Raw genomic sequence first — 27756 nt, 5'->3', positions numbered from 1 at the left:
ATCTCTGTCAAATAAATAAATAAATAAATCTTTAAAAAAAAAAAAAATGCATGTCTAAAGGACACAAGGAACTCTAAACGGCCAAAGTTGGAGCAATCTGAGCAACAAAACTCATACTGATATCAGTATTAGATTATAGCGGATAGGAAAAAAAAAAATCTATTAGTCTATACTTATAAAAGAATTAATAAATGAATTCTAATTGACAAACATAAAAAATTGAGAGAAAGGAGAAACCGTGATTAAGCAAACATAACAATTAACTGTAGCAAGCAATAACCATCATTGCATGCTAAAATTAGAGAGCAAATTATACTGAGAAACAGGACATTTGAGTAATCTTAACCTAACTCCCCATTGGAATTCTCTATATTATTTGGGCATATTTCCTGAAAGTCTAAAACCACTGCAAAGTAAAATGTTAAAAATAAAGTGTTAAAAACAAAAAAGAGGGGCACCTGCGTGGCTCAGTGGCAGTTAAGCCTCTGCCTTTGGCTCAGGTCATGATTTCATGGTCCTGGGATCAAGCCCCATATTGGGCTCTATGCTCAGCGGGGAGCCTGCTTATCCCTCTCTCTCTGCCTGCCCCTCTGCCTGCTTGTGATCTCTGATTGTCAAATAAATAAATAATCTTTGTTAAAAAAATAATAAGGGAAAAAAAAGGATTGTCAGGGCACTGCAGGGACAGCTGAACTCTGTTCTTTGATATTTGGAGCCCTGAATGGCTGAATGTTAAGTGTAATACCTCAACTATAGCCATATGTTTACACCCTCGATTCTAGCTATCAACCGTTTCCTCCTTTCTCCTAAACACAGCTTAGCTGAGCTTCATCATGGCTTACTTGACGTTTATCACATTCTGTGGTCAAAATCAGTCACAGAGCCAGTGTAGATTAGAAGGAAAAGGAAATGGGAGGAGTGTCAAAGAATTTCCAGGCATCTTTAATCTGCAACAATGAAGATATGAGAACAAGATGTTCTCCTAGCATGACACTAATTATGAACTATAGAAAAATAGTGTGTTACCTCAAAATTTTCCCATTGAAATTGATAACTGGCCAAGTAATTTCTCAAAAACTACAATATTGACATTTGGCCCAGATAATCCTTTGTTGTTGGAGGACTACTCTTGTTCATTACAGAATGTTAACCAGCATTCTTAGCCTCTACACATTAGATTTTAGTAGCAACTCTACTCTCTACCCCCTCCAGTTATGATACCCAAAAATATGTCAAGACATTGCCCCCCCCCAAAAAAAGACATTGCCAAATGTCACCAGGTGGACAAAAACTGCCCTCAGTTGAGAATCAATGCTGTATAAGATACAGGAGGAAAAATAATGAAAATATGCTTTCTTACAAAGAAACTTCTGGTTAAATCTGGACTTGTTTTATAAGTGTGTTCTCTATATGAAAATTCACTGAGCTATTCACACTTAGGTTTTGTACGCTCCTCAATTTATATGGTGTTTTATACTGCAATTAATAGGTGTACTTTTTTTAAAAAGGCTATAATTGGCTTTAGAAATGGTCCATCATTTTGTATTTCCTCTTAAAACATGGTACTAACTCCAAAAATTTTAATTTCAAGTAATTTTTCAACATGCTAATTATATAAAATGATAGAACTATAGATTCTCACAGCCAAGTTCTACAAAATAAAATCTTTATTTTGTATTTTGACATTATTTGTGAAAACCCTGAATAGTAATAAAAATGGCTTACCTGGATATATGCCTTTTGGACGGCTGCAAGTTCTTCACCAAGGGGAACAACTAGCTTTTCAACTCGCCTTTCATGAGAATATGGCAAAATATCTGGAGAATCCTCAGAACGAAGTTCTATCTGCCCAATTCGTAGGTTAGTAATAACCTGTTGAACAGCCTACACAAAATCAAGTATGTTTATAACATTGCACGTTAAATTTTTTAGCTTAGGTTACCAACAAAAATAAAATAGTGGTAAAATTTGAAATTCATATCATTAAACTTCTTTTTGTTTTTAACTATAAGTTACATTAGAAGTAGTACAAGAGGAAGATAAGGCTTTAAAACATCTTTCTTTCATGCAGCCCTTCCAGCCAAGAATCCAAGAAATAAGAATATTGGTAAACATCCAACAAGTTCTTCAAACATATTTTGGACTTCTCAATGGCAGTGATATACTCCTTCCACCAACATTTAATGAAGATTCAGACAAAACAGAAGTTTTGGGGTAGCAAACTAAAATCACAACCCAAATTTCCTGGTTCCCTGGCAAACACTTTTTTCCAGTGTTTTATGTTTGTTTGTTTTTTTTTCCTTTGTGGGAAGAACAGAGAAACCTTTTAAAATGTGAAAACTGGGGCGCCTGGGTGGCTCAGTGGGTTAAGCCGCTGCCTTCGGCTCGGGTCATGATCTCAGGGTCCTGGGATTGAGTCCTGCATCAGGCTCTCTGCTCGGCGGGGAGCCTACTTCCTCCTCTCTCTCTCTCTGCCTGCCTCTATGCCTACTTGTGATCTCTCTCTGTCAAATAAATAAATAAAATCTTTTAAAAATAAATAAATAAAATGTGGAAACTGGGAAAACATTACCTTAACCAAGTTGAGATTAACAGCAACAATGGTAAAACAAATCAACATCATGTAGTCTCTGAACCATGCACCAAGAAAGCTACAGCATCACTTCTGGAATATTCTTGCCAAAAATGCATAACCTCACTCCAATCATAAGAAAACATCAGACAAACCCAAACTGAGGAATATTCTACAAACAACTGGCATTTGCTCTTAAAAGCGTCAATGTCATGGGAAACGAGAAGGCTGAGAAACTATTACAGATACGAAGGACTGAAACATGACAACTAAATGCAAGTGAGATCCTGGACCAGACCTCAGAACTGAAATAGACAGTGGTCGGAAAACTGACAAAATTCAACTCAGGTCTACAGAGTAATTAATAGTACTGTGCCAATGTTAACTTCCCAGTTTTGATTACGATTATATGTTAACACTAGAGGAAGATGAGCAAAGGAGAGATAAGAGACTGGAATTTTTGCAAATTTTCTGGAAGTCTTAGTTCAAAATAAAACTTTAAAAAAAAAAAAAACAAAAAACTGAAAACTTAAACAATTTATAAAACACATATTGGGGCACCTAGGTGTCTCAGTTGGTTAAGCGTGTGCTTTCAGTTCAGGTCATGATCTCAGGGTTCTGGAATCTAGCCCTATATTGGACTCCTTGCTCAACAGGAAGCCTGCTTCTCCTCCCTCTGCCCCTCCCGCGCTTTGTGCTCTCACACTTTCTAATAAATAAAATCTTTAAAAATTAATGAATAAAATAAAAAACACGCTATTTCAAAAGTTAGTACTTTTAACAAACTACTTATGCATACTGACATCTAAAAACTACTAGTGAAAATTTTTTTCTTAATTAAAAAAATAAAAATTATTAATGTAGAAAATCTTCTCCAACCAAAGAAAACAGAGACATGTGTAAGAAATGTTATATTTTGATGTCAAACTAAATATTAGAATGACAAACTGATCTGGGCCTGTACAAAAGTTATTATTTTTCTTAAATGTTAAGAAATAGAAAGACATTTTACTTACCTTTATATCACTACCTGGTGTGGCACTAAGAGCCAAGATTCTAAAGTGATTTGTATATTTGACTAGTTCTCTTACAACCTTAAAAAAAGAGAAAAAGTTATTTAATTTTATCTATCCAATACAAAGTAACAGTGTTTCTGTTAAACAAGCTATTATATATATTCCATTATCATTATTTCTTATTCAGAGTATTGATGGTCTAAGGGATGGAACTATAATATATATTTTACATATATAAATATAATACATAATCAAGTATAATAAAACATAAAAATAGGAAAAAATACCAGTATGAAATTAGATCTAAAATGGAAAAAAAAATTGTTTAAGGAAAGACTTTAAAAGTCCAACTTTCCTTTTAAATTCTAACACATTTTCTCAGTGGCACAAAAGCATCATTCTAGATGTTGCAATATGAATTCAACACCCACATCTGTATGATTAATATCAGATATTCCACCAAATTCCTATATGATCTTCACGAGGCCCCAATACAGGGGAAAGGGACCCTTAAGTAAACTGAATTACAGTAATAGCTCTCAAAATCCTATAGTTCTGCATTAAATACAGGAAATAGTAAAAACAGATTACCTAAAAACCGCTCTTATTTAAACCCATGTAAAGGATGAATTCAGCGAGACTCACACTGAATCTTGACCAATCTCAGAAAATACTATTTATGGACTTTCTTTTCTTTTTAAAATGATATAGAACACATATTAAGATAGAACATTTTACTTACAGTCTAATTGTTCTAAGTAAAAACTGATGCAAGACAAACCCTAATAATACGTTACTTTTATCCAAGTGGGATTCTCGTGCATTTTGTAGAAGAGGAAATGGTGCTGTGTTTGTAACCCAGGAAGCTACATTCTTCATGGGATTGTTGTGCCTATTGGAATCTACATCTATAATATTCAAGGTACCATAAACCCTCAAGGCTGCCTGGAAAATTAGTGAAATCAATGCATGCCTCTACTGTACTTCATAAAAGCATAAGTCTTATAATTAAAAAAAAAAAAAGTAAGCTGCCTCAGTGGCTCAGTCAGTTGAGTGTCTGACTCTTGAATTCAGCTCAGGTCTTGATCTCAAGGTGGTGAGTTCAAGGCCCACACTGGACTCCACAACCAATGTGGAGCCTGCTTAAAAAACAAATAAACAAAAAAAAACTCAATGCAAAAAATGTTTTGAAAATAAAATAAATGAGTTAAAGTTGCTACATATAAGCTAAATCTAAAAAATAAATTCACAGAGTTAAAATAAAAATTTTTAAATGCCACACTCAAGCAGAAACCTTAACACACTGGGTATTAATTTAACTTGGAAAGATATGAAAAAGTATATACATCCATTTCCTGCCTAAAATCAAGAGACTCTTAATCTCAGGAAACAAACTGAAGATTGCTGGGGGGAGAGGGGGAGGGATAGCGTGGCTGGCTGGGTTATGGACATTGGGGAGGGTATGTGCTATGTTGAGTGCTGTGAAATGTGTAAGCCTAATGATTCACAGACCTGTACCATTGAGGCAAATAATACATTATAAGTTAAATTAAAAAAAAAAAAAGGCTGTAGGGCGCCTGGGTGGCTCAGTGGGTTAAGCCATTGCCTTCGGCTCAGGTCATGATCTCAGGGTCCTGGGATCGAGTCCCACATCAGGCTCTCTGCTCAGCAGGGAGCCTGCTTCCCTCTCTCTCTCTCTGCCTGCCTCTCAGTCTACTTGTGATTTCTCTCTGTCAAATAAATAAATAAAATCTTTAAAAAAAAAAAAAAAAGGCTGTAAACTAACAACGAAAAAAAAAAATCAATTCTAAGAAAGATAACAATTCTCCACAAGATAACACAGAGATATAATACAATAAACTGGGGCGCCTGGGTGGCTCAGTGGATTAAGCCGCTGCCTTCGGCTCAGGTCATGATCTCAGGGTCCTGGGATCGAGTCCCGCATCGGGCTCTCTGCTCAGTGGGGAGCCTGCTTCCTCCTCTCTCTGTCTGCCTCTCTGCCTACTTGTGATCTCTCTCTGTCAAATAAATAAATAAAATCTTTAAAAAAATAATAATAATAATACAATAAACTTAACTTAAACTTAAGTTCCTTAATCAGGGAAACTGCAGATTCACAAACTGGCAGTAAAATTCACCTCTCTGGCACTAAATAAAATCAACTTTCCCTTCTATTCTTACTCTTTCCCTCTTATCACCAGCTCATAGTTTTACCTACCTACCATCTTTATGTTGATGATTTTCACATCTGTATCTCTAGCTCAGAACTCTCCACTGAGATGCACTGCCCACTAGGTATCTATAGCTAGATGCCTCAAAGACAGTTCAAACTCAGCAATCTAAAGCTACCTTCATTATCTTTCCACAATACCCCAAATCTTCTGTGCATCCATAAGTCTCCGTTGGTGCTCCTCATTACACCAACATCCTCACAGTCTTCCAAGTCAGAAACCTGTGAAGGAGTCCTCCTAAATTTCTCCTCTCCCACACTGTACACCCTGCTTTTAGCCCTCTCTTCTAATCTCTTTTAAATCTTAAGTATCATCCCAGGTAAACATTTTTAAATGAGTCTCCACCACCCATATCCCCTATGTCCTACAAAGAGCATTCAAACTGCTAGCCATAATAGGCAAATGCCTTCATGACCTAGACCTTAAGTTCTCCAGCCAATCTCACCTCTTCACCTTTATAATTCATATTTATGTAGTACATAACTAGAAGGCACTGTTAAGTAGATTGCACACATTATTTCATCCAATCTTGGTAACAACTCTTGACAGTTAAGTATGATTTTACCTAGCTGCCAGAGAATGACACTGCATATCTACTACCAATTTTTGAATAATTAACTTTGTTCCAAAACTCCACCCACACCCTATTTTAGATTACTGCCTCAACCATCATCATCTACACCTGACACTTGCTAGGGATTAAAAAACAACAACAACAACAAAAAAAAAAAAACAACCCAGGCAGCAGAGACACTGGTTTGAATGACAGAAGTATTTTCTTCACTGAAATAAGGTGAGGTTTTTTTCATAATGATAACACAATCAATAACTACCATCATTAATAAGTATTCACCAAAATACTCTTTAACAGTATGTTCACAGTACAAAATACTTTTAAACGAAATATTACCTGGCAATATGCATAGTTTCCAAGAGCTTTATGAGCTTCATCGATAACTAGACACTTTATTTCAGCAGCAGGACAAGCTCCTCTAGAAAGATCATTTACCATGACTTGAGGTGTAAGAAAAAGGACTCTCTTACTGTGCCATATTTCCTTCCTGGTGAAAGCCTGAGTAGATCCTGTAAACAAAAGTGACATCCTACATTCTAAATACCAGGACTGTTACCTTTAAAATATCTATAATCTAACCTAATTTCAGAATGCAGTCCTGTTTTGGTAATCTGCCTTCAGACAAGAACAATTTAACAAATCATTGAAATGTTAAATTTTAAAGCTCTGTTGTGATCCCAGTGTTAATGCTGAGACACAACTAGACTGTCTTTAGAGAATTCCTACAACATGGCATAATAATTGAAGAAAAGCAAGTTCTTCAACTGGGAAATCTTTTTGGGGAAGAAAGCCAGAAAACCTCCTGTTCACTTCTGATGGGGTGTACATACAAATCGCTTCAAAGTACTCTGACAAATTACGGAGAGTCTCTGAAAATTGAGGAGAGCAACCCTTTTGGTGAGGGCCAAACTTGTTACAAATAGATAATGCTTTAAGAGAGAGAATGGAGGGGCACCTGGGTGGCTCAGTGGGTTAAGCCTCTGCCTTCGGTTCAAGTCATGATCTCGGGGTCCTGGGATCGAGTCCCACATCGGGCTCTCTGCTCAGCGGAGAGCCTGCTTCCTCCACCACCCGCCCCCCCGCGCCTGCCTCTCTGCCTACTTGTGATCTCTCTGTGTCAAATAAATAACTAAAAGCTTAAAAAAGAAGAGAGAGAGAGAATGAATGGAAAATACGGATACTGTGATCTGGGGACTATTCCTCCTGGGTTAGGAATTCCTTTAGCTCAATTTCCACCAGAATGCGTGCTTTCCCGAGTTACCCCTCCCCCCCCCCCCAGTTTCAAATTAACCCATTTTCTAACATACCTGTCATTTCGGCCATGTGGGACTGCGGAATACCCATCACTCGGTAGCAAGCCTCGATCTGCTGTGTGACCAAGGGTTTCGTGGGGGCCATGAAGACCACCTTGCCGGAAGGGAACCACCGGTAGAAATTGTACATGACCACGGCGGCAATAAAGGTCTTTCCCAAGCCGGTAGGCAGACACACCAGCGTGTTGCAGAACAGAGAGGTCCGAGCAATGTGCAGCTGGTAGTCCCGCACTGGGCAATTAGTAGGGTAAATCCACAGGGAGCCCGCTGAGGTGCAGAAACCGCCATTCTCTAAACTCAGCTGCCGCTCCGCCTCATACACTGCAACCAGCAATACATCATCCTCTGACTCCCGCTGAGCCTCGGTAGCCTCTGCAGCGGGAGGAAAACGTGCCCTAGAGATGCCAGGGCTCTGAGGCCGCTCAGGTCCAGAGCTGCAACCCGGAGCTCCGGCGGGCCGAGAAATGCTTGAGCCCCACGTCTGAAAAAGTGTTCTTTGCCGTCCGCTCATTGGGATGACGACCACCCAAGGCTTCGCTCAGACGCTAGCAGTTCCAACAGCTCAACCGCCACCCTTCGGATCCCCATCGGTTACCTTCGCACAAAACAGAGGAACGTGAGGGCGGGACTGCAGCCTGTTCATGTAGTTGAAAATGCCGCCACTGAGTTTGCGTCGGAAATCTGATTGGCTAGCTTCCCGGAAAACCTCGCGGCCTCCCGGAGACGGATGCGCACGGTTCCGGCGTTAGTCTGAATTTGGTCCGCGGTTCAGTCTCTTCACAGACTCTAAATATAAGTTCCGTTCCCAACGACTGTGTCCCGGCCTCATTGCTAAAGTGATATTGCTTAAAATGATAAAACAAAAAAAAAACAAAAAACAAAACAAAACAAAACAAAAAAGACTTTGAGATCCTAGGGACAACGGATACCCATTTTTTTTGTGTGAATTTAATGTTATCGAGCGAGTATTTCTTATTCCTTGTTGGCTGTATTTTTTTTTTAAAGATTTTATTTATTTATTCGACAGAGATCACAAGTAGGCAGAGAGGCAGGCAGAGAGAGAGGGGGAAGCAGGCTCCCCGCTGAGCAGAGAGCCCGATGCGGGACTCGATTCCAGGACCCTGAGATCATGACCAGAGCCGAAGGCAGCGGCTTAACCCACTGAGCCACCCAGGCGCCCAATTGGCTGTATTTTTAAAGATGTGAAAAGCAAAAGGGTTAGGTTGAATTAAATATCTTATTTCTTTTTCCAAGCCGAAAAAGCAAAAATGCACGGTCTCTTTTTCACAAAGGCAGCCCATTAGTTTACTATTTTTATTGTTAAGAGGGAAGTGAATGGTTTGGTCCCGCATTCGTGGGGAAATTCGAAAGCAAAAAAAAAGGAAGGGTTTCCCGGCTCCACCGTTACATCTTCATAAATGATACAGAGAGAGCAGTACGCGTCGGGGTGGTATTCGTCTAGTCTAGCGAAAGCTTTCTACCTCAGGCTTGGATACAATTGCCGACTTCTCCACCCTAAACCTTGGCAGCTTGAGGAATAGCCTCTGTACATTTGCTTCCTCGTGGACACACGAAGTCCACGGACCGTCAGGTTGTTTTGAGCATTAGTAATATCACGGTCGTCACCCGCAAGCGGCATCCTGCGAGGAGCTTCCTCACGTCGCTTTATTTGGTCAAGTGTCTTGAACTTGCTTTGAAAAAAACTTTCTCGTGTGTTTTTATTACTTCGGCGGGGTAGGGAACAATTGTATTTTAGTTTCACTTGGGTGAGTTTCAAAAGGGAGATGTGGGGTATGGGTCGTTCTGACGGGCAAGGACTGAACCTATTCAGGTGTGAAATTTTAGGCTAGAACTAGATAAAATGTGATTAGAAGTCTGAATGTTTTCTTAAGCAGGTTATATACAGGCTCTTAAAGGTAGAGCAGCCCGTCGGGTATACAAGTGTAGGTAATGGCTGGTAAATACCACTACCAACACACGTTGCTCGATGGGGTTCCAATTAAGGGCAGACGACAGCTTCAGGTAACCCGCACAGTCCGTCGCAACGACCGCATCACCTGGATCACACCCGGACTCAACCGAGGCCTTCTATAGACAGCCTTGACGTCACTCAAGGACGCGCACCAATCCCGCCACGTCGCACCCTGACCCCGCCCCCTCGAGCTCCACGCGAGGGTCACGCCACGCCCCGGGGGCGGGGCGATGCTGAACCTAGGCGGGCTGGCTCAGTAAAGCAGAGGCAGCGGGGGAAGATGGCGGCGGCCGTGCCACAGCGGGCCTGGACCGTGGAGCAGCTGCGCAGCGAGCAGCTACCGAAGAAGGACATTATCAAGTTTCTACAGGACCACGGTTCAGATTCGGTACCAGAGGCGGCGGGGCGGCCGGGCTGGTGCGGCTGAGGGACGCCTCACCCCCCCGGAGATGCCCGTACATTCCGTATTCCTCCGTGCCCCCGCCCTCGTCCTCCCGCGGCCGGTGGCCTGGAAGGCCGGAGAGGCCTCGCGTGCGCGGGGTAGCCAAGCTCCCGCCCTTCCGGGCTGCCCCATTTGGGAGGGGATATCGGTTTTATTTCTTGGGGCAGGCAGGAAGAAATCGCATAATTAAAACCTCATTGGGGTCCTTGAGTGAGGGTGGAAGCCATGAAAAAGAGCTCAGGAGATACTGGGGGTGGGGACGGGTGCCCGAGCTCTAGGGACCTGGGTGAGACCCCTGCGGTGGAGAGTAGGCCATTAGAGAAATGGTAAGGATTGTGAAGACTTTTGAGAACGGTATGTGCGTTTTGGTTTTTCTCATCAGTTACTAAATACTGAACACTACTGCGTGTAATTTTTAAAAAATCCTTAGATTGCGGTTTAACTTTTTTAAAATATCGACTCTTTACATGACCTTTTCACCTTTATACTGAGGGTAGTTAGATGCGCATTTAGTGTGCAGTATCTCCCATTGTTAGAAACAGATGTATTTGGCATTCTTTATCCTTGTACGCCCTGCATTTTTCAGTCTAGTCTCCATCTTAACCACCCAACTCTGGTCACAAGTGTTTCGGGGGGTTTCTTTGGTTTGGTGGTTTTTGGGTTTTTTTGGTCAGACTTTTTTCCCTTCGGAAATTAAGATCATTCATACCTCTCTTAAATTGCCGAACCACTGCACAGTTCGTGCACTCTGCATTCCCCGTTTATGGGAAATAGAAACAGCAGTCTGTATGGTTTCTCTACAGTTTTTCATTTAAGTTCTAAACTTGCATTAGAAAATTTCTTTCTGGGTTCTTCTGTAATGATGTTTATTTTCATTTTGAGGGTTTTTTTTTTTTTTTTTTAAGATTGTGTTTATTTGAGAGAGAGCACAACCAGAGTAAGCAGCAGACGGAGAGGGAGGCTCCCCTGCAGAGCAGGGAGTGGGATGTGGGGCTCTCATCCTAGGATCCTGGGATCATGACCCCAGCTGAAGGCAGTCCCTTAACCAAGGTCACCGATTTTGAGGTGTCTTGAAAAGGAAATAAAGTTATTATCTAGCAACCAGTTCCATACATCTAGAATAAGTATCCTGACATCAGCAAATACTTAACATCTATAGCAAGAGCTATGCTCAGTGTTTGGTGATACAGGGTAAAAAAAAGACCATGCCTCAGGTATTCCATTTTATACCATTTTAATGGAGTTATTTTCTCTTAAGTCAATTCATATTTTCAACGGGAACAATAGAATAAACTAGGCATTATCATTTGTTAACATTTAATGCCTCAGTCCTATAGTCATCAGATTCTTAGAGAACACTGTACAATCAAATGTAAGACAGGCCTATCGGGACAATTTCAAGAGACTTGAGTTATCAAAATATTTTTTGATAGATTAAGTGCATATCTTAAGTGCATATTCTCCAGTATTCATTCACATACTTAAGCCTGTATTTGACAGTCACTATCTTATTGATCATAAGATATTAAGGAGATGTTTGCATTTTGGATATTTTTGGGATCTTGCAAAAGAAATGACTTGAGTGCTAAAAGCAACTGATCCTTCCATTTAATCAAAATAACCTTTCCCCATCAGTCTTTATCATTTAGAATATTTCTCTAATTGGGGGAGAGGAAAAGCAGAGGAGAAAAGAATACAGCACTGATAGTGTTAGAAAAGTTCTTTTTATCAAAGGACAGAATATGCCAGAGGACAACGTTGAGAAAATAACAAAAATGAGGAATCAAGGACCAAAAGGCAGAAAAGGAAGCGGAATAAAATAAGGAAAACAAAGACATTATTAAAATCCCCACATTGCTTGATTTTGAGATGAAGTTAGTATTTTCATGTCCATTTATCAACGTAGTTTAAGTTTGCCAACTTTAGAGAAGTGGAATTCTGTTACTTTGGTTTATTAAGTACATTGTTATTAGTCCTGATAGCTAATATTTTTTGAGTTCTCACCAGGCAAGAAACTGTATGTTTAAATGTATTAAATGGACTATTGCATTTATCCTTAGAACAACCCTCTGACATAGATGTTGTTATTAATCTTCCATTATGATACCGAAACGGAGTCTTTAGGAAAGCTTAGTCCTTTGTCTTAAGATCAGAGAGCTAGGATTTTAATACAGGTGGTCTGACTCCTCAGCCTACACACTTAACCACCATATATCCAGCATTGTGTAACAGTGCTTCCCAGTCAAGAATGAGTTACAGCTTTGTCAAGATAGGTATGCCCAAGATGGTTGGGGATTCCTAGGACCATAGCCGAGTAACATCCTGCCAGTAGCAGCATCATCCAGTTACCAAAATGTGTTTGCTGTGTAAATGTTCTGCAAGTTTTATAATGAGAAAGCGTTAGTATGCAACAGTGTGACCACTACATAGTATTACAGTTATACAGTTACAGTCTTGTCAATAATTTTTATTAATACACTGTATTTTTTAATCTTCCTTAAATCTTTTTTGTTAGGGTATAAAATATATTTATTTCATTTTTTCCATCATAAGTAGTTTTATTGAAGATATAATTACTAACATAAAAGGTCATTTTTCTGAATTTTAGACCCTTATTACATGAGGGAGATTATTTTGACTAACCAGTTTTTTTTCTTTATAGTTTCTTGCAGAACATAAGTTATTAGGAAACATTAAAAATGTGGCCAAGACAGCTAACAAGGACCATTTGGTTACAGCCTACAACCATCTTTTTGAAAGTAAGGTGAGTATTGTTTCATTTCATTACCATAATATTTAGATATTTTATTTGCAAAAAGAAGTTTTAAATTTATTTGCAGAATATATTTTAAGTTTTTCCACCTGGCATTTTTCCTAACTGTAATCACAAATGGACTAGCTGCCAAATCTAGCAATGTTAATCTGCAGGATGGCAGGATATTGTGATATTTTGAAAGGAACGAAATTTTTAAAAAATAATTCCCAGGATGCCTAGATGGCTCAGTCATTTGAGCATCTGACTCTCGATTTTGACTCAGATCACTGTCTCAAGGTCCTGAGATCAAGCCCTGCACTAGGCTCCCTGTTCATTGGATAGTCTGCTTGAGAGTCTTTTCCTCTGCCCTTTTCCATGCTTGCACATCCCCATGCTTGTACTCTCTCAAAATAAATAAATAAATCTTTCAATAATAATAATAATAATAATTCCCTGTAGCTTAAATTAAGACAACAAATAAGGGTACTGAAAAGTCAAAAATCCAAAGTTCCATTTCATTAATGAATTTAAAATCTTAGTTAGATTTAGGCTAACCCTCTAGAAAAACAAATTTTAAGAAATTCTCTAATACCTTTTCACTATGAAATGACCATCTTCCACAGCAAGGAGTCTTTTTTTTTTTTTTTTAAGATTTTATTATTTATTTGACAGAAATCACAAGTAGGCAGAGAGGCAGGCAGTGGGGCGGTGGGGGGGGATGCAGGCGCCCTGACGAGCAGAGACCCAATGCAGGGTTTGATCCCAGGACCCTGACCTGAACCAAAGGGAGGGGCTTAACCCACTGAGCCACCCAGGCACCCTGCAAGGGGTCTTTATTAAGGAATTGTGTGAATTTTTTTAAGATTGATTTATTTATTAGAGAGAACACAAGCAGGGAGGAGAGGGGCAGAGGGAGAGGGAGAACCTGTCTCCCTGCTGAGCATGGACCCCACCATGGGGCCCAACCAACTGAGCCACCCAGAAAACCCAGGAACTGTGTGAATTGTATTCATATCTGAGTCCGAGTTGGCCTTTCTACATCTTTTTTTTTCCCCTTTTAAAGATTTATTTATTCATTTTAAAGCAATACAGAGTACAAGAGCAAGACAGGAGAGAGGTGGGGCAGAGGAAGAAGGAGAGAATCCCAAGCAGACTCCCCATGAGCACAGAGTCCAACACGGGGCTTGATCCCATGACCCCAAGATCATGACCCAAGCTGAAACCAAGAGTCAGAGGCCCAACTGACTGAATCACCCAGTCACCCCTGAATTGTCCTATCTGAAAATCTCCTTTTCAGCATTTATGTTATGAGATGCTTTGGGGTTTCTAATTTGTTGATTAAAATGTTTAACATAAGATTTTTCCTTTGTTCTTAGGTAGTTTCCATTTATTTGTATTTGAGTTATATGGCCTATATTCATGATGTACATGAGTTATAGGGCCTATATTCATGATGTACATATTAATTAAATTGAAAGTTGAAAATCTAGATGTCCCTTCTAGCTTTTAGCCTGTTCTGAATATGGTAAACAGTAGAACATTTTCCTTACAGCGTTTCAAGGGTACGGAAAGTATAAGTAAAGTGTCTGAACAGGTGAAAAATGTGAAGCTTAATGAAGATAAACCCAAAGAAACCAAGTCTGAAGAGACTCTGGATGAGGTTTGTATATAATATTATTTTATTTCTCTTGTGAATTTGAGAAAAGTATTTGTTTACAGCCCTGCTTTCTCATAAGGGGTGAAGGAGTATGGCTACTTTCAGTAAGCCAAATACTGATTTGGAGTGTGTTATCTCCCATAGGTATACTGAACCAGAATAAAATGTGTAAGAACCAAAGCTTTACAGTTATTAAGCCTTTCCTGTAAAATACCTCTAGCTTTGTATTTTATAGTTCCTCTATGTCTGACCAGAACTTCTGAAGTTCCAAAGCCATTAAAGGTTCTGGTTCATATTTATTAAAGTTGGACTGAGTAAAAGATACTTCACTGTGATTATTTTTAGCTTTTTCTAATGTACATGGTATCTTTGGCAATAGAAATAGTCCAGGCTTGGCTACAGGGTGTGGAGTCATCTGCCTCATCTTTCGCAACATAGGTTTTACATTTTGGTACAAGGGTTTGAAGAACTAGATGAAACCATTTCTGCAGATGGACAGCCCCAGTAGAGCCAAGGACAGCAGTTAGAACAGATGCAATAGAGCTGAATTGACTATAATCTTGCCACTTCTGATAATACTTGCTAACTAAGCTTACTCATTCTAGCGGCCTTAGTATCAGTGATAATAATCTAGTAATAATAATGTTTTTTAGGTCTTAAAAAGAGATGCCACCTAATGATGAAGGTATGGCATTTGGATATTTGTAGAAAGAGTGCAAGTTCAAGTATAGAATTATAGTTTATATGACTGAAGCTAGTTAATTCACATGATATTTTCTTGTTGGTTGAAAAGCGCAAATTAATGTTGGTGGATATGTACACACAGAAAAGCAATTTTGAGGTTTATCACATCTAATATTTGATAAATGTTATATGTATTGGACAAATATTGAGCAGCTACTAAGGTTAAAAAAAGGTATAATAATTACTGAAAAGGATTGCAAAAACCGTTGGTAAAATAGTTTAGCCTCCAGAAAATTACAATAAAGGAGGAATTAGGCAACAGATTGTATATCATGAAGAGGTTAAGAAAAAGAGAGCTACAAATAGGGTATAAGAGCTGGAGACAATCTAGAGAGATCTTAAGAGGATCCTAAATTACATTCCATTTTTTAAAGACCTCTTTTCTCAGGGGCACCTGGGTGGCACCGTCAGCTAAGCATCCAACTCTTGGTGTCAGCTCAGGTTATGCGCTCAGGATTGTGAGATTGAGCCCCGTACTGGGCTCCACGCTCATTGCAGAGTTTACTTAAGACTCTCACTTTTCCCCTACTTCGCCCACGTGCTTTCTCTTTCTCTAAATAAATAAATATTTTTAAAAATAAAATAAAATACAAATCTGATTCTGTTAACTTCTCTTTAAATCTCTTAATTGGCTGTTCAGTGACCTGAAGATTAAAAAAAAAAAGTTTCATAATGTATGCTACGTGTATTTCCAGCCTCATCTTACACCACATTGCCTCCTTCACTTCTCCCCTGCAGACTATACTGTTTTCATGCTCTACCCTACTATAAAAATGCCCTTCTCTTTATAAGCCTTTCCCTAATCACCTACCTCAAAGAAACCTCTCCCAGCTTAAACCTACAGTGGGTTAGGTCACTGTGTCATTCCCATCTTAGACTTGTGCTTCCTCTTTAGTTCTCATAACCCATGCAGTTACACACATGACTATATTCTCTGTTAGAATGAGGGTCAGGACCAAGTCTACCACCCTCCAAATGTATCTCCAGTTTCTAACACATGGAACATGTTCAAATATTTATTGGATAATAATAGGGATAATTATGTTAACATACTCTCATTTTTAGAGGCTATGATATGATCCAGTTAACTCAAATTGTAATGATTACTCTCAAAGTTCCTTTTTCTCTGTCTGCAAGTACCTAGTTCAGATACAGTCTCAAGAATGCAGTTCTTCTTTTCATCACTCTGAAGTAAGAAATTGTTGTAAAACCAGGAAATTACCTAAAAGCCAGGTCCATTCAAGCACATAATTCAGGTGTACCTTTGGGAGTGATCTGACTTCTCACCATGAACTAAGCAGTAAGCAAGTTCTTGCAGTGAAACCCAAAATCAGATCAAATTACTACTGTGAAAGTGTGTTATATAGGTCCCAGAAATTCCAGTTTGTTTTCTGGCATCATCAAAACCTATACCTTCTGTCTCCTTGAAGATTCACAGTGCATGTTAGCTGGTGACAGTTCTGAGAAGGCATGCAGAATAAAGGCGTATTTAACTTTCTTCAATGTAGTGATTTCCAAACTTAATTATGGTAAACCTCTTTTCTTCTCTAACAGTGTTAACAATGCTAAGGAATAAGTGATCTCTAAAAGATACTTTGTGAAACACTGAAATGGAGGCTATCCTTAGGCAGACTGGCACCTTCACCAAGACTGAGTAATCACCAGTTTAAATTTTTTTGAAGTATTCTATGACCTAGATTTAATATAGATAACACAACGTGCCCAAGCATCTTGGGACAACAAATGGGAAAACAATGAAATGACATTAAGATTTAAAATATGGTTATTGTTCCGTAATTGTACCTTATCCATTCAAATAGTTAAGTGTGATTTCTTAAAAAAAAAAGTCTTAAGAAGGTCTAGTATTTTTTCATAAAAAAATTATGTAGTCATTCTCATTTTGTTTTACCAGATTTTGTAAGTCAGCTATATTTTTAAAATATTTTTCAGATATAAAAATAACATGTGATGTTTTTCAAATAGAAAAGTGGGGCACTTAGGTGGCTCAGTGGGTTAAGCCTCGGCCTTCAGCTCAGGTCATGATCTCAGGGCCCTGGGATCAAGCCCTGCATCTCTCTGCCTACCTCTCTGCCTACTTGTGATCTTTCTCTGTCAAATAAATAAATAAAATCTTTAAAAAAAAAAAAAAAAAGAGAAAGTAATAGAAAAGTATAGAGAATAAGTATTCCAACACCTAGAAATGAACATGCTTAACATTTCAGAATGTTGTCTTTGAATATTTTCTAAGTGCATATTGATTTAAATAGTTGAGATATTACTATTGTTAGATACTACTATTGATTTTTTACTTTATAAGAATTTTTCCACATTATAAAAAATTGAGTATTAGATTACCATAAACATGTGGTTATTTTGCCACTGTGGATAATGGTGCATTGAATAAGTGCACAAAGATTTTTTTTCCTAAGCTTCAGATTACTTCTTGAGCATATTTTTGTATAAATAGAATTATTATTATTGATTACACTTGTGATCTTTTAAAATTGCATTCCAAAGAGATGGCACCAGTTTATACTGCTACTAGTAGATACCTCACCATTTATAGTAACATTTTTCATTAAAACAACCTTAGAATGGGAGTGTCAGCAAGGAAGTTAATGGTTGCTTTTATAATAATACATGTACTCGTGCTGTAGATGTGACTTGATTTAGGGAGTCAGCCTAGCTTTAGTTGAAAGTGCTAATTCTTAGACTCTAAATTAAATTGGACTATATACTCTATCCAGGCATTACTTTCTGGTAAAAAAGATGGAAAAAAGACTGTCAGGTCGCTGTGAGTTTAAATGTATTGACGCAAGAAAAACAAAATGATTTGTGTAATACTTGTCATTCCATATGTGCTTGGGTAAAGTGGTTAAGAGCATGGGACTTTACATGTTAGCTGCCTGGTTTCCAGTCCTACTCAGCCACTTAGGAGCTGTAGGTGCGTAAGCAAGTTGCTTAACCACTCTATTTCTATATTTCCTTTTTTGTAAAATAGGAATAATGTACCTAAGGCATAAGGTAGTAACAATTAAGAGTTAATTTGTGTAAAGCATTTGGATAGTGCCCAGCACATAGAGGGTACTCGGTAGTTGCTATTTTAACTGATATCACTAGAAGTTAACTATCATCAGTACTACTTTTTTTTTTAAGATTTTATTTATTTATTTGACAGAGATCATAGGTAGGCAGAGAGGCAGGCAGAGAGAGAGGGGGAAGCAGGCTCCCCGCTGAGCAGAGAGCCCCATGCGGGGCTCAATCCTAGGACCCTGAGATCATGACCTGAGCCGAAGGCAGAGCCTTAACCCACTGAGCCATCCAGGTGCCCCTATCATCAGTACTATTATTTGAGGTATTCAGGCATAGTGGAAGAATAGGGGCTTTGGATTCAGACAAGCCCACATCCATATTCATTCTCTACTACTCATCAGCTCTGTTGCAAATTCCCTGAACCTCAGTTCCTTCATCTGCAAAAATGCAAGTAGGTGACACCTTCAGAGGATTAAGAGTAAGTGGCATGGTATGTGTTATGTAGCTGGCAAATACTAGATGTTTAATGTCTTTTATTTTCTTTTCCCATTATTAAATGTTTTGTAGTGTAAAATTCTATATACATACTTTAATTTTTTTAAAAGGTTTTATTTTAATTCGTTAGTTAACATACAGTGTTACATTCATCTCAGGTGTATACTATAATAATTCCGCACTTCCACACATCACCTGGTGCTCATCACAAGTGGACTTCTTAATCCCCATCACCTGTTTAACCCATACCCCCCCACCACTGACCTCCCCTCTGGGAACATCAGTTTGGTCTCTGTAGTTAAGAGTCTGTTTCTTGGGGGGCGCCTGGGTGGCTCAGTGGGTTAAGCGTCTGCCTTCAGCTCAGGTCATGATCTCAGGGTTCTGGGATCGAGCCCCGCATAGGGCTCTCTGCTCAGCAGGGAGCCTGCTTCCTCCTCTCTCTTTGCCTGCCTCTCTGCCTACTTGTGATCTCTCTCTCTGTGTCAAATATATAAATAAAATCTTTTAAAAAAAAAGTCTGTTTCTTGGTTTCTCTCTCTCACTTTTTTTCCCTTTGCTTATTTTATTAAATTCCACATAAGTGAAATTATATGATATTTGTCTTTCTCTGACTTATTTCACTTAGCATAATACTCTGGCTCCATCCCTGCCATTGCAAAGACAAGATTTCATTCTTTTTATGGCTGAATAATACTCCATTGTATGTATATATACTACATTTTCATTATCCATTCATCAATCAGTGGACACTTGGGCTGCTTCTTATCTTGGTTTTTGTAACTAATGCTGCTATAAACATAGGGGATCATATATCCCTTTGAATTAGTGTTCTTCTTTTGGTTAGTACTCAGAAGTGCAATTGCTATTTTTAACTTTTTGAGGAACCTCCATACAGTTTTCCACAGTGGCTGCACCAGTTTACATTCCTGCCAACAGTGTGAGAGGGTTCCCCTTTCTCCACAGCCCCACCAACACCTGTTGTTTATTGTGTTACTGATTTTAACCATTTTGACAGGTGTGAGGTATTATCTCTGTAGTTTTGATTTGCATTCCCCTGATAAAGTGATGATGAGCATCTTTTATTCTTTTAAAGATTTTAGTTACTAATTTGATCAGAGAGAGCACAAGCCAGGGGGATGATAGCCAGAGGGAAAGGAAGAAGCAGACTCCCTGCTGATCAAGGAGCCTGATCCAGTCCTGTCTCAGGACCCTGGGATCATGACCTGAGCTGAAGGCAGATGCTCAATGAATGAGCCACCTAGGCGCCCCACCTTTAGCTTTCTTTAAAAGCTTCTGATAATCCTGTTTTGTTCTAGGAAATATGTCCCTTATGATAATTTCTATAGATGATTCTGTTTATTGTATGAACTTAAAGTTCAGAAACAAATGGAATATTACTGTATTCCTTCTAATTGGATATAGTAAAAATATTTAGTAATGTCAATTATTGGTGCTAAACAACTCAGATTTTTTAAAGTAAGTCACAGGGCTTTATTTAATGTCTTACAGTTTTATAGGAATTAGATAGTAATGATATTTCTAACCTTGGAAAATAATGGGATTTATTTTATGGTTTGTTGAATAATAGAATTTTGTCAAAAGAACATTGGTTTCCAAGGTAGCTGGAAGTTACTTGAAATTATAGATAGGCTGTTTACTAATATTGCCACAGACTTGGAATTAGATAGTGAGGTTTTTTTTGTTTTTGTTTTTGTTTTTGTTTAACTCAGAGGTGAATCAGAGGTAAATAGTTTGTTAACCACATCTGTGAAACTTTGTGACCAGACTTGGGTCATAATTGGCTATATGAGAATTCTCTTTGTCCAAAAAAAAAAAAAAAAAAAATGAATTCTCTTTGTCATCCTTCTAAAAGAAGGATATGAGTTACTGTTTGTGTTGTTTTGTTTGTTTTTAGGGTCCACCAAAATATATAAAATCTGTTCTTAAAAAAGGAGATAAAACCAACTTTCCCAAAAAGGGTGATGTTGTTCACTGCTGGTATACAGGAACACTACAGGATGGGACTGTTTTTGATACTAATATTCAAACGAGTAAGTCTAAATGTAATCTTACCTTTTTAGCTTTAAGGCATTGCAAAATATGTGTGTGGTACATGAACAGTTGGCTGTACCTTTCTCTTGGCTGTCACTTTTTTCCAGAAGTCTTTTGCACCTGTGATTTACTTGGACTCAGAGGTCTTCAGTTCACTATTTATTGGCTGGGTGGATAAATACTTCTTGATCATTGGGAAGCAAAAAATAAGCTTAGTCTAAACTTGGTTAATATCCCAAAGTTGAGGCTTTCGTATTTAATGTAAAAGGTAGAACAGTGTGCTGTTTTAGTAGAGTAAATATAGGTCCTTACTCTCTCCCTCCTTTTAGACCATAACTATTTTTACATACAGAATTTTCTTGGTGCATTAGCTTTCTGAATCTTTATTTCTGAATCTTTATTTCTTTTCAAATGCATAATATGTTAAGTTCTAAAATTAAAGACTTAAATCATTATGTTTTTCCATTGAAACTTAATTTCATCATGCAGAATAAGAAAATTTTGTTTTACAGGTTCAAAGAAGAAGAAAAATGCCAAGCCTTTGAGTTTTAAGGTTGGAATAGGCAAAGTTATCAGAGGAGTAAGTAAAAATGGCAATGAATCATTAGATATTTTGGCACATGCTGCATGTGGTATGGTGCCATGATTAGGATTGGGGATATGATGAACAGTCTTTTTGGAGTTTGACAAATCAGGTGATGTCACTACTAACTGATCTGGCCCAAGTTTTCTGGGTCTCAGTTATGGACGCTACAGTCTTCCTCAAGATTGCTGAACAATTAAAGGAGCATAACTACAATGCATAATATAATGAGACTCAAGTATTATTTTCTTCATGCCTGCCCCTTTTACTTTTTCATCATAAATTCTTCATCAGAAAGTTTGGCTTTCTAAATTTATCTTTAAGACTCTTGTAAAATGTTACATAGGTTGTTGCACCACTTTCACATCAAAGAGAAAGGTAAAAGGTAAAATACCTGTTTCAATGAAGTACTTAATATAGAAGCAAAAGTTTGTTCTGGGCCTTTTCACCTCTCACAACCGGAATTCAAAACAGGAAAATCTTTCAAATATAAGCATTCTTTTTTTGGCTACCCTTACTTACATGGAGAGATAATAGAAGGAAACTTTGAGAAAAGGGGAAGGTGTGATTGAGTTGTACTGACCAATGCAGTGTACGAAAGGAGGTAATAGATCAGGGCTCATTACTGGCTTCACTGAATCAAGTTGTTATTCCAGGGCCCATTTATTATTAAAATGTCTTTATTCACATCATCAAACATTGTAACTGAAATGCCTGTTAAATGCACTGAGAACCCTCCATGTTATTCTTTTTATTGTGGGTAAGTCCGTAAAAACAGCTCAATCATTCAGAGCCCCAGATTATAAAACATCTTAAAGCTAAAGGTTTAGTTGAAAATAATCCTAACTGCTACTTGATTATACCAAATTGATAATAACTGTATACCAAGTTAATCAGTTGCTTCCATGACTAATTTGCTTGTATATTTCTAGTGAACTGTATTAATTTCCATCATATAACAGATCTCTATCCCTTGAGTTTTATCAGAGTATCTGTCATATCTACCTTTGCATTTTGTAGATTTAACTGTTTTTCGTAACTTCCTTTAAGATCCAGGGCATATGGTTGTCTCAGTCGGTAAAGTATGTGAATTATCTGGGGCTTTGTGAGTTCAAGCCCCATGTTAGGAGTACAGTTTACTTAAAACTTATGTATATATGTATTTATTTTCCAAATTTGGACAGATGGGACAGAATGATACAGAAACCTGTATCATTTCTTTGAATAGTTTTACCTTCTATGGAAGGTCAGTGCTGTAACATGTAGTTTATCTTGTATGTGCCATCGGACTCCATAATCTAGTGATTTTTTTTTTTTAAGATTTTATTTATTTATTTGACAGAGAGAGATCACAAGTAGACTGAGAGGCAGGCAGAGAGAGAGAGAGAGAGAGAAGCAGGCTCCCTGCTGAGCAGAGCCCTATACGGGGCTCGATCCCAGGACCCTGAGATCATGACCTGAGCTGAAGGCAGCGGCTTAACCCACTGAGCCACCCAGGCGCCCCCATAATCTAATGATCTTAAGACGATTCTGTTTTTAGCTTATCCCTCTAATATAAAGTCAGAAGTTTGCCCTGGGATATATCAAGTGTATCAAGTTTTTTATATTATTAATAAACTGGTTTCCATAACTTAAGATAGTTAACATTTTAAAAAGTTCACCCTGTAACATTTGAAGCATATATTGCACTAAAAAATTGTTTAACAAGTTCACCCTGTAACATTTGAAGCATATATTGCACTAAAAAATTGTTTAACATTCTCTCTCTTTTTTTTTTTCCATTGAGGAAATAAAAGACAAAGATTCACCCAAGGGTGAAGGCAACAGCCTTACAATATAGTAAAATCCAGTAACAATGCTTTTTGGTATATTCAGCCTTCTAGTTTTTCATGAATTTTTTTTTCAATTGTCATTAGTTTTTATTTCATGTTCTTGCCTTTAGTGGGATGAAGCACTCTTAACTATGAGTAAAGGAGAAAAGGCTCGACTAGAGATTGAACCAGAATGGGCTTATGGAAAGAAAGGACAGCCTGATGCCAAGTATCCTTTTTTCCTTTGTGAATAAAGAAAAAAACACGAAGAAAGACCACCTGAATGAATAAAAGATGTTGTGTAGGTTAACTTGGAGAATAGGAATCATGTCCAGACTAGTATTCCTGATATCTAGATGCTTCTGTATCAGCACCTTCAATATGGACGGGAGTTAATTTTCATTGAGAAAAAGTGTGCAAACTTAAGCTAGAATAGATTCTTACCTTTTTTTCCTCTTGAACTCAAGTTTTCTATTTTTAGAGGTAAACTTTCATCTTTGAAAGGCAGTTGTTACTGTATGAAGGATTTACTTCAAGGAGTTAAGATGTCCAGTACAATCAAATGAAGCAAGTTATAGGATACAAGTATGGCTCATGGTAATTTTATGCTACAGTATAATTTCAGGCAGTTAATGGGTACTCAGAGCTTAGAAATGGAACACATATTGAGGATTACCAGTTGTGAAGTTGAGACCATGGGTCCTCTGTGATTACTACTAATGATAATTTCTGATAGGCCTGGTTTGTGAAAATTCAAAAGCCATGCCTCCTGACCAACCAGAACAATCCAATAACTGAGAAGGTAGTTTTTTATGTTGTTTGTTCCATTCCAATTGGACTAGTTGGATCAGTTAAAGTAACTTTTGAAAAATTTGGAAGGCCTCTCCCAATTTTATCAGTTAAGATTATTTGGGAATATAATAATCCTCTTCTAAACCTATCAAAACTAAATGGCCCAACTACAGCTCCCCCTCTCATGTGAAGCATCTCAAAACCAATCAAATAAAAATCACACTTCTCTGAATTCAGCATCTTAAAATTCATAGCAAATATCATGCATTAGCTATATGAACTTCGATTTAATATAACTTATACACCCAACTAGATTTTTTTTTTTTTTGGTAAGCACAGAGTAGCAGTCTTCATTAGGTGGTGGCTAAATTGGGAGTACTGATGAAGCATCCAGGAAAGGAATATCCAAGTCCAAGCTCAACCTATCTAGTTGGTCTATACTGATAGGTTATAATCACCATTCACAAAGATATTTTTAGCAACCACTAAGTTAGTATGTACTAGCACCTCAATCAGTCATAAAGCTCTTCTCTTTGGGATTAATATCCAATATCCATTATATATAATTCTAATTTTAGACTGAGGTTATTGGGAATGAAGGAAGAAGTAATTTTTATCAAATTTACCTTGACTTCTTCAACAGAATTCCACCAAATGCAAAACTCATTTTTGAAGTAGAATTAGTGGATATTGACTGAAATTGCAGCAATGCTTCAGATATAATGACATCAGCAACAATAAAACATTGCCTTGAAGAAACTTATGTAACTAATTAGAGCTGGTTACTATTGTAAGGGAAGAGTCAACTGGAAAATTCAAGAGCTCAGATATTGTTTATCCAATCCCCAACTTTTAATATACGTAATCCATTATAATTCCCTAAAGTTTGAAATATTTTACTACAGCTATGTAAAATACTGGTTAAGGAGAAATGACTTTCCTTTACCTGTTGTAAACTAAAAGGCTCAATAAAAACATATTCAGTGTCTTGCATGTGTTTGGTGTTAATATATAAATGTTCTGATGTGCTTAACGACAGCTAAGGCTTAATCAGAACAAGGAGTTATAGTAAAATTATCTAGACAGCTTTGCCAGGGACACTCCTCTTAAAATCTTTTCTCTTCTTCTAAAGAGCTTTTATGACTTTTTAAAGATTTTATTTATTTATTTTAGAAAGAGTGCATGTGCATGAGCTGGGGGTGGGGGGGTAGCAAGGAGCAGAGAAGAGGAAGAGAATCTGGAGTTAACTCCCCACTGAGCTTGGAGCCACCTGCCACCGGGTTTAATTTCCCAACACTGAGATCACAACTTAAGTGGAAACCAAGAGTCGGATGCCCAACTGAGCCACCCAGATGCCCCTCCTCTTAAAATTTTAAAAGAAGTAGTCCTGTATAGTGAGAAGACAAGCACAGAAATTGAGGAAGCAAAAACAGCTAAATGGTCTAATTCTGGCAAGAAGAGAACAACTAAATTCAAGAAAAGTATACTTCAAAAACAATAAATCACTAATAATGAAAATAAAGTCCATATTGTTAGGTGATCCAGCCCCCCCCCAATAAATTCATAACAATTTGTTGAGAAGTCTTCAGTTTTATTACAAAAATGAAGATGATCAGTTTGATCAAAATGAAAGCTTGCTCACAAGTTTTACATGAATATTCTAAATACAAAGTCTCCTGAAACAACATACTTTTGATATGATTTTCATTTTTTAAAAGGGATGCAAACATTCCATTTTTCATTTATAATCTCTATCCCAAGACATAGTATTTAATAGTGTATCTTTTCTGGCAGTTAAATCCAAATTCACAAGGATAACTGAAACAGACAAAACCTTGTCATCAAAGGTTAAAAATCCATTTTTTTTTTTTTACAGAGGTAAATCCTTAATAACCAGCCCTTACATATTTTCAGAATCTTGTACTATACTGACATGATTTACAGTCAGTTTTTTTTTTTTCCTACCCCTTAAGGCTACAAAACTGTTGCGAATGCATTGCAAAAGAATTCTAGACCACTTAATGCAAAAATCAAAAAAATAGTTCTCCAATAAAAAGTAAATTTTATAAATGGTAGGAAATATCTGTGGTAAACTACTAAGTGACATTTTCCCCTATTCCTAAACAAATCATGTTACACAGAAACAGGAAGACAAGTTATCAAATACAACAAGTTTATGTTATGTTTACATCCCTCATTAAAAAAAAATAATTTTTGTATTTTTCACACATTCCATCTGATATATTTTCTCATCAGGTTGGAGGGGGAGGGTAATACTGTCCATAATTCCAAGGATTCTGATAATTGTACTGAAAGGAAAAAGCACACATGTTAGCATGCTAGAACTGGTTGATTCCATTTATAAAAGTAGATATAATTAAGAAAAAAGGCATGTGTTCACTACTAACAATTCTAAGACTTAACCACAAAAATAATTTATTATACAGTCTGGAGTATAAGTTGTTTAAAAAAAAGAAAAACCTATCCTAACTAAGCTTTTCTAACATCCACGAACAAAAGATTAAATTATGTGAACTCACTTGATACCAGGCACTATAATTATACGCAGCTTGATTTGCCTGTAAATCACCATCAATCATCTGTGTAGATGATGAAGTTGTATCTTCTGTGTGAACTTTCTTTTCCTCTGGTTCTTCTGATCTAAATAAAAGGACAAAATAGAAATTTTGAAAATTCCCACAGGTAAGTACTTTTAAAACAAATGGATGAATGTGTACATTTGTACCTACGTACATTTATTTTAGTAGAGTTTTTAACCACTCACTTTTGTATGATTTTTTAAAATTATGAATATAAAGTATCTAAACTACCACAACATGGAGGTAACGTGTAAAAATATTTATCTTTAAAGGCATTTCCACAATAAAATGTCTTCTTTTAAGCATCCCTTCATTACATACCCATTTTCTGCTTTCCTTTTTAAAGAATCCTGTTCTTTTAGGAGTGTTTGATGTTCATCATAAGCATTCAGAAGCCTGAGAGGGAAGAGGGGGGAAAAAAAAAAAAAAAAAAAAACCTCTGGAATACACAAAAACCAAACTGTTAAATTTATTAAGTTTTGGACTTATTTCTACTTGGAAACAAAAATATGTTGCAGTGAATATCCACTGAACCAATATTAGCAAAACTTCCCAGCTACATTTACCAATGTATTTCCTTTGGGAAACCATTACTCTCAGCTTTGCTTCTCAGCCCATTTGATTCAAATGGGGCTTCAGGGATTCAGGACTGGCCAATTACAGTAATCCCCCGACCAATATGGCCCAAATCAAGATGTTTAGTAAGTCCTGGGATTCTTGAGCTATTAGAAAAATGCCTGTTCTCTGTACTACAGTTGGCTGAAGGTGATGAGATATTGGTAAAGAGCTAACTTTGATTATCATTTCTAACACAGAGAGCCCACCTAAGAAATTTACTACACAACTAAGACAGTGACTTTGAGGGTGTGTTTTTGTCAGTGCAAAGAATGAGTCCTGACCATTCTGTAATTTATATACTTTCAGATCTAATTTAACACTGCTTATTAAGATACCTGACACCAGTTAGGATAAATTATATTTAAACATTGGCCACGTGATAAATTGAACTAAAACTAATACAAAACTACAGGGGCGCCTGGATGGGTCAGCCAGTTATAGAGTCTGCCTTTGGCTTGGGTCATTATCCCATGCATCCTGGGATCGAAGACCGCAT

General features: G+C 37.5%; 3 protein-coding genes across 9 annotated transcripts in view; 1 reads left to right on the top strand and 2 right to left on the bottom strand.

Annotated features, from left to right (window-relative positions):
- Positions 1 to 8512, bottom strand: part of FANCM (FA complementation group M) — a 65923-nt gene extending 57411 nt beyond the window's left edge. Inside the window, exons 1-4 of the mRNA XM_059182011.1 lie at positions 7701 to 8512; positions 6730 to 6902; positions 3589 to 3666; positions 1726 to 1884 (exon numbers count right to left, since the gene is read on the bottom strand). Coding sequence (XP_059037994.1) covers positions 1726 to 1884; positions 3589 to 3666; positions 6730 to 6902; positions 7701 to 8217 — 927 coding nt within the window. The 5' untranslated portion in view covers positions 8218 to 8512. The remainder of the gene's footprint in view (positions 1 to 1725; positions 1885 to 3588; positions 3667 to 6729; positions 6903 to 7700) is intronic.
- Positions 8513 to 9903: 1391 nt separating this feature from the next.
- Positions 9904 to 25035, top strand: FKBP3 (FKBP prolyl isomerase 3). 2 transcript variants are annotated; one of them, XM_059182009.1, is made up of 7 exons: positions 9904 to 10066; positions 12783 to 12884; positions 14428 to 14535; positions 20720 to 20855; positions 21369 to 21436; positions 23382 to 23479; positions 24686 to 25035. In XM_059182009.1, exons 1-7 carry the CDS (start codon positions 9959 to 9961, stop codon positions 24738 to 24740), a joined length of 675 nt encoding a protein of 224 aa, XP_059037992.1. In that variant the 5' UTR covers positions 9904 to 9958; the 3' UTR covers positions 24741 to 25035. The 2 variants fall into 2 exon arrangements, with proteins under 2 accessions (XP_059037992.1, XP_059037993.1); XM_059182010.1 differs by lacking the exon at positions 9904 to 10066 and adding an exon at positions 10170 to 10446.
- A 577-nt stretch (positions 25036 to 25612) lies between these two features.
- Positions 25613 to 27756, bottom strand: part of PRPF39 (pre-mRNA processing factor 39) — a 38352-nt gene continuing 36208 nt past the window's right edge. For all 6 annotated transcript variants that reach the window (XM_059182002.1, XM_059182003.1, XM_059182004.1 and 3 more), the window contains 3 exons: positions 26964 to 27038; positions 26583 to 26703; positions 25613 to 26351 (listed from right to left, as the gene is read on the bottom strand). In XM_059182002.1, coding sequence (XP_059037985.1) covers positions 26295 to 26351; positions 26583 to 26703; positions 26964 to 27038 — 253 coding nt within the window. In that variant the 3' untranslated portion in view covers positions 25613 to 26294. The remainder of the gene's footprint in view (positions 26352 to 26582; positions 26704 to 26963; positions 27039 to 27756) is intronic.

This window comes from Mustela lutreola, chromosome 7 (assembly GCF_030435805.1).
Source record: "Mustela lutreola isolate mMusLut2 chromosome 7, mMusLut2.pri, whole genome shotgun sequence".
NCBI classification, from domain to species: domain Eukaryota; kingdom Metazoa; phylum Chordata; class Mammalia; order Carnivora; family Mustelidae; genus Mustela; species Mustela lutreola.
This window is presented reverse-complemented; position numbering and strand designations above follow the sequence as displayed.

Bases quoted from the DNA above. Each gene is read 5' to 3' on its own strand.
- FKBP3 (XM_059182009.1), top strand. From the start codon at position 9,959: ATGGCGGCGGCCGTGCCACAGCGGGCCTGGACCGTGGAGCAGCTGCGC. The intron at 10,067-12,782 runs GTACCAGAGGCG...TTTTCTTTATAG, and splicing joins AGGACCACGGTTCAGATTCG to TTTCTTGCAGAACATAAGTT. The intron at 20,856-21,368 runs GTAAGTCTAAAT...TTTGTTTTACAG, and splicing joins TGATACTAATATTCAAACGA to GTTCAAAGAAGAAGAAAAAT.